Below are 6,555 nucleotides of genomic sequence, written 5' to 3' on the forward strand. Positions count from 1 at the left end.
GATTTGTGCCTTTGCTGCGCTACTTGCCCGCTCCAGGTGGGAATCTGATTGCGTCCGCACTGTCCTGTTCATCATCTTATATATATGGGCATTTGGTGTTGGTCTGATAGTTTTATGAATAAATGTTGATGTTGCAACCTGCGAGTGCTGATTTTAGATGATAGCTTTCTTATTTATTTGGCATAAAGCTGACTTAAAGGTACCCCAAAGCGACATGTAGAAGTGTGATTTATAATGTTTTGCAATGTCGTTGTGATTATTATGAACCAGCCTACAGGGTAGAAACCATCAAGTCAACGAAGAGTTCTACTCGTTGTTTAGGTCTGTTTCCAACAGCTGGTGTTGTTATTGCATAGCTGATTCATTTTACTTTTGCTCTTATTGACAGATCACTATATAATCCTCGTCCTACATCCACACGCTTGAAAGGCTTCATATATATTCATTTTAGCATGAAGCACAATCGATTAATTTTCGCCAATATTGGTCATGCTGGGGGATACATGTACCAGTATCCGCCAGAGTTTCCAATGTCCCACGATCTTGGGCTGAGTTTGGTAACACATCTCGGAAGATTGTTGGGGAGTTCTTTGCAACATCGCAGGGAGATCTGTTTTTCAGGAAATGTGAAGGCTCAGGAAGCATTCATCTGCCTCAGGAAGTTTGCCAGAGCTTTCTTCTTCTGGTTTTCTAGAGCGTATGACCCCAAGAGTCCCCACGGGTTTTCACATATAAAGCGAGTGACTTCTGGTGTGCAAAATTTGGTGGGATCGCAGTTTGCTTCTCTAAAAGAAGGGCATGCTGTACAGCTGTTGTTAGCCAGACTTGCACAGGCAACCGTTGGACGAATGTGGAATGACATTGAGCAGCAACATGCCAGCAATCTTCTTACTATGGCTGGTTTTGCTGCTATCGTACCACCATTTGAAAACATGTAGGCCTCAATACCAATTATTTGCCCATCATGTGCTCTACTTTCCCTTTTATATTTTTCTTTGCGTTCATGACTTCTCTATTGTATTTCTTGAAAATGCTTCTCTAATTTTATATTTGTATGAATGTTCAAGATCTCCGAAGATGCTTGCAGAGTTGATGGTGTTTGGGAATGTTGATGGTTATATCAACATGCCAGCAGATCAGTCTTGTTTGGACGGAAAACGCTTAAGTTGTTCTTCTGTTGCTGTGCCAACTACGATCTTTCAGGAAGACGCAGTTGAACCAAAAACTGGAATCAAGTTCCCTGCATTCCTTGAAGATGACTCCTGTCCAGCTACAACGGTATACACCCCTTATTTTTAGGATCTTCTTATGTCATACTGCAGAGTTGTTTCTTTAACTATGTAGAGTTAAGATTGGACATAAGTCTAGGATAAGTATTAAATCGACTAAGCAAGACACTTGGTTTACTCAGTTATTCCGTGGATGGGTTCATTTGAAAGTTCATTGATAACTAATGCTTCACTTCTCAATTTTCTAAGTCATTTGTCCTCCCTTGGTTTGTTGATGACTTCATGTGACAGTTCACTGAAAACTAAATTGCAGGTCCTCGTTGGGGTGGGTTTCAAAGGCATGAAAATAATGAGGGTCAAAAATTTGAACCTGTACGCTTTTGGTTTATGTAAGTAAACTGTTTGAAAAGTGATTAGGTTGTTTGTATCTATTTACCAGTAAAATTTGTTTGTCCGGCGTTCCTCTATTGATTACTGATGATACCATGCCCTCATAGATATGCAACCGAATACTATTTGCGAGAAGCTGGGTCCTAAGTATGCTTCAGTTCCGACCACCAATCTGAAGGATGACCCAGATTTCTATAATGATCTTCTGAGGTATGCTCTCCATTGATATGTCACTGACCCAGTGACACACTCATACATTCTCTGAAGTGCATAAGCTTAGCATGCGCTATTATGGCGTCACAAAATTATCTTGTCGAGCAAAGGTCATAAGGAATTAAGGATTCTTCTTTAAGCTGGATATATGTTATTGTGGTAGTTGGTTTCTGGTTGTACTGCATGTTGCTATCAGTTGGTATCTTGTTGTCAGGATTTCTGCTTGTACACTTTCATGGCAGCAGATGGTGCACATTTCACCCACATGTCCATAGATCACTAAATCCTCATAGGGAACATTTAGTGGTTGTTTATCTACTATGTGTTCATCATGGAAATATGATAAGAAAGTTAGGCCCTTTTTTATTCTACGGATTTCATAGCATTTGGTAGGATTCCAATCTGTAGAAAATTTTCCTGCACAGGCACTTTGGATCATAGGCGTTGGTTCCAGATTCCAATTTATTGGTTTCCTGTGCCCCAATTCATAGGAATTGCAACGTCCATTCCAAGTTTCCGACCTCTTTTTCCCACTCATTCTCGTAGGATCAATGCACTTTTCTCTTGTTGTATAGCTGAATGTTTGTTCCTACCATTTTCATGTGTTTTCAATTCTCTGTTTTGGACTTGCATTCTGTTAAAAGCCTGTGTTTTTCATTCTTGTAATCCAAAGTGGACCTTCATACTTCTTCTGCATTCTATGAACCTCTGGTTCTAATAACATATGTGTTGTCATTTTTCCAGGGAAAACCTTCATATCAGGCTTAGGTTGGTAGTCAACTACAAAGGCCTTAGCATTGGTGCAGTGAGAGAGTAAGTAGTATGATCTTATTTTGCTGGCATGAATCTCTTACCCATATCTATCATGTACTCCAGACTGAACTGGCATTCCTTTTATTCGTTGCAGTGTATTCGAGAAGTCACTTGGCCTGCGTTTGCGAAAGGTCCTTGCTGTTTCAGATGCCACTTCACTTCTCTTACTAGTCCTATAGACTTATGTGAGATTTTGCATTTTACAGATAAATCCCAACACTGACTATCATTGCTTGAAGACCTTTGCTTCTTACTTCACTAAAGATATCCCTATACCTGCTGTAAGGCTCAACACACTAGTTTGTAGTCGGTAACTTTCAGACTTTAGTCGTTAAATTAATGCTATTTGCAGGGCACAAAGATCGACTTCTGCCAAACGTCCGACGGTCAGCTAATAACAGAAAGTAAGTACCTCAGGCCGTGGCTGCTGAGTCAGATTTATTTGTTTCGTGGTGTTCTCTATGTAATATTGAGTGTATCTTATGTTTGTTTGCAGTTGATGGCAGGCAGATCAGTGCTGTTGAGAGCAAAGACCTTTGCAGTAAGTATATATTTCCCTAGTCAAAATTTTGGTATCTACCATTATTTGCACCCTCAGTGTCTCCACTTTGAACATTCACAAGTAATATGTTGCACCTGAAGAAGTGCTTCTTCCTATGCTAAGGCAACTTGGTGATACTGTATATGTTTGCTGCTTGTAATTTTGAAGCAAGTCATTTTCTACGTGCAGGGGCTTTCTTCGACATGTACATCGGCGATTCGCCCGTATCGTTAGAGGCCAAAAGGGAAGTCGCCCGGAACGTCGCCGGACTCATGGGAAGATGCGGCGGATGAAAGAGGGCCGGTGGGTCAGAGAATTCTTTTGTTCTTCCGTTACAGCATGTGGATAGGAGGAAACTAGGCGAGAATCGTTGCGTGTACATACGCTGAGAGATCTGGTAACCTGTAAAGTGGAAAGGGCGATGTTGTATTGTTGTAATACACACACATGGGAGATGCGCATCTGCCTGCTGTGCAAGGGGCCTCCGTCCCCATTAGGATGGAGCTCTTTCCTTTTTGTAGATGAGAGGAGTTGAGGATGCTTCTCCCATGATGAAAGAAAATATACAAGCCTGCAAGTCTTTTCGTTGGTGCCGTGAGAAATGTTCCATTCTTAGGCCTTGTACAATGCAAGGTCCTTAGGGAAGGTGCTTAGGGCATCTCCATTGCAGGGGTGCTTGTGTAGACGCTTAAAAAATAAAAAAAATATTAATTATGGAACTGGCGTCCGTGTGAGAGTCTGTTCCTACAACGCAGGGCTCTTTGTTTTAGCGCTAACAGAATTAGTTTCCTATGTAAAAAATAATCTCTAGTGTTGGTTAAAATCGCTCGTACTGAAGAAAAGGGATTGGGCGTGGCATCTGGCATCGATGCCAGCCAAAAACCTGGCATCGGATGGGATTTAGAGAAAACGGCAAGGATTTAATCCCTGGCGCATGGGCTAGGCGCCCCCATCGTAGATGCCTTTAGAGAAATAAACCAGCCTTTTTTTAATCACTGGTGCTTATTTGTAAAGGATAGACGTTTAACTAAGCGTCTTTTCTGTAGAAATAGACACCGGTGCTTCAGAAAAACTCGGTTTATTTGTCTAAGCACCTCCCTAAGCATCTTCCATTGTATAAGGCCTTAAAAATCAGAGCTGGACATGGAGTTTCTAATCTTGAGCTCAAATGCTCCCAGATAAACAGTAAATTTGCAAATAAATTAGAAAAAATTCAAAAGAATTTGAATTTTTTTGGTGACAAACCTTAAGGAATGTTTGGAGTGCATGCAAAAATTCATCACGAAATCACATCAGTGCAAGGTGTGGTAAAAAATATATTTGATGCTCTGAAAATGTTACTTTCAAACGTACTCCCTCCATTTCTTTTTCGTCTGCATATAAAATCTGACCAAAGTCAAACTTTGTCAACTTTGACTAAGAAATGGAGTATTTTAGAGCTGTCATTTTTTTCCACGATTTCCTCCAATAATGTGATTTCGTGATGAAAATTTGCATGCACTGAAATTTTTTCTTAAAGTTTGCCATAAAAAAGTCAGAATTTTTTGTTTATTCTATTTTTTTCAATTCCACTGTTCACCGCAGGAGTATTTGAGCTCGAGATTAGAAGGATACTTTGGCCCTTTTCTGCTCTTCGACTCTATCGCGTGTCTACAAGATTTGGATGTATATACTTAATTTTTTTTTGGATGTATCGTGCGCAAAAATCCTGCAAGCCGATGGAAGTAAAAGAACAGATATGTTTGGTCCATGTGACCAAGCCGATGGAAGTAAAAGAACCCGGCTGACCTGGAACGCAAAACAGTGTCCATACCACTGAGTTAACGCTCAGTTCTCTATTTATCAGCATTAACAAGGTACTCCACTCGCAAAAATATTCCACTCGCAAAAAAACACAAGGTACATTATTCACACGTGTTTTAGGGACAGATCAAGGATTGATAAGTGAAATGACAAGCGTGACTGGCTCACTTTTTCATCTCCATCTTCCCCTCGGATTTTTCTTTTTTTAGTGAACTTCCCCTCGGATAGGGATTGACATTAAGCCCAGGGCTCGAGGCTCGGTTGGGTTTGTCTTGGGCTCAGCCCGACTTGAAGATCCAACAAGCCGAGCCTAAGCCTCCGGCCAAGCTCGTGAAGCTTCCAAGCCAGCTTGAGGCTCGGTGGTGGACGTGGAGTTTCTACACCCAGGAGCAAATGCTCCTTGTGTGAACAGTAAAATTAAAAAAAATTAAAAAAAATGTCAAAAAAATCTGAATTTTTTTGTGGCATACTTATACAAATGTTTGTTGTGCACGTAAAATTTCATCGCGAAATCACATTGGTGGAAGGTGTGGTAAAAAAAAAACGATGCTCTGAAAATGTTACTTACAAAAGCATTTTGGAGCTCTGATTTTGTTTTTTTCGGCACGACTTCCACGAATGTGATTTCGTGATGAAAATTTTCATGCACAAGAAACACTCGTGAAAGTATCTCACAAAAAAATTCAGAATTTTTTGATTTTTTTTCTATTTTTTTGATTTTACTATTCACACCAGGAGCATTTGCTCCTGGGTGTAGAATGGTACTTTCGCTCGGTGGTGATTTATTGAAATGAACTTTTCTAAAAAAACTAACAATACACAATCAAAATCAACAATTCATGATCATGTATATATGCATTGATCATAAAACAGCGCAACAAGTGTAACACCAGCATTCATGCATGCACTTAGTCCATCAAATTCGAAATAAAACAGTCTGTATCATTGACTGAGGGCGCATTACTTCACCAAAGGTGTGACATAATTAGTTGTACGGAGACGACTGGGCTCATCATATGGGGTACCAGTATAAGGCTGGCCATAGTGGGGGTAACATAAGTAGTATCATGCATTTGGGACTCGCAAATATGCTTATGTGGCAGACAATTAAAGAAGAGAGAGATGGTTATAGTAACATAGGTAGATACCGTAACATAATAAATATGATGGTACTATGTGTCATGCATGACAATAAATAAGACCACATATGATACTAATCTATGATACTATGCACTGTAGAGGTAGTAACATAGACTAGTAACATATGCATGTTACTAGTCTAAGTTACTCCCCACTATGACCAGCCTAAGCTTGCATGTTGGGAGTTGTTAGTGATGCATGATCTTCAGGATTTCCAAAAAAAAAGCATGATCTTCAAGATCAAGAGAATGGTTGCTAATTAGTAGTACTTCTCATACCATGAATATAACCATCAATGCTACGATCTCCATCACAAAAATCAAAGAGCAGAGGCCTAGTGGTTTGTGGTGGTGATCAAGGATCCGGCGATCGATGTACTAGAGAAGCAATAAAATTGGTCAGTTGCTCTCACCGTTCGTTGGCAAC

General features: G+C 40.2%; 1 protein-coding gene across 1 annotated transcript in view; it reads left to right on the plus strand.

Annotated features, from left to right (window-relative positions):
* LOC119337917 (fatty-acid-binding protein 2-like) overlaps window positions 1-3,779 on the plus strand; it is a 4,662-nt gene extending 883 nt beyond the window's left edge. Inside the window, exons 2-11 of the mRNA XM_037610186.1 lie at window positions 389-934; window positions 1,068-1,278; window positions 1,543-1,618; window positions 1,727-1,829; window positions 2,577-2,645; window positions 2,740-2,776; window positions 2,852-2,926; window positions 2,998-3,049; window positions 3,142-3,186; window positions 3,376-3,779. Coding sequence (XP_037466083.1) covers window positions 453-934; window positions 1,068-1,278; window positions 1,543-1,618; window positions 1,727-1,829; window positions 2,577-2,645; window positions 2,740-2,776; window positions 2,852-2,926; window positions 2,998-3,049; window positions 3,142-3,186; window positions 3,376-3,479 — 1,254 coding nt within the window. The 5' untranslated portion in view covers window positions 389-452 and the 3' untranslated portion in view covers window positions 3,480-3,779. The remainder of the gene's footprint in view (window positions 1-388; window positions 935-1,067; window positions 1,279-1,542; window positions 1,619-1,726; window positions 1,830-2,576; window positions 2,646-2,739; window positions 2,777-2,851; window positions 2,927-2,997; window positions 3,050-3,141; window positions 3,187-3,375) is intronic.
* The last annotated feature ends 2,776 nt before the right edge of the window (window positions 3,780-6,555 follow it).

Source organism: Triticum dicoccoides, chromosome 7B (assembly GCF_002162155.2).
Source record: "Triticum dicoccoides isolate Atlit2015 ecotype Zavitan chromosome 7B, WEW_v2.0, whole genome shotgun sequence".
Classification (NCBI taxonomy): Eukaryota; Viridiplantae; Streptophyta; class Magnoliopsida; order Poales; family Poaceae; genus Triticum; species Triticum dicoccoides.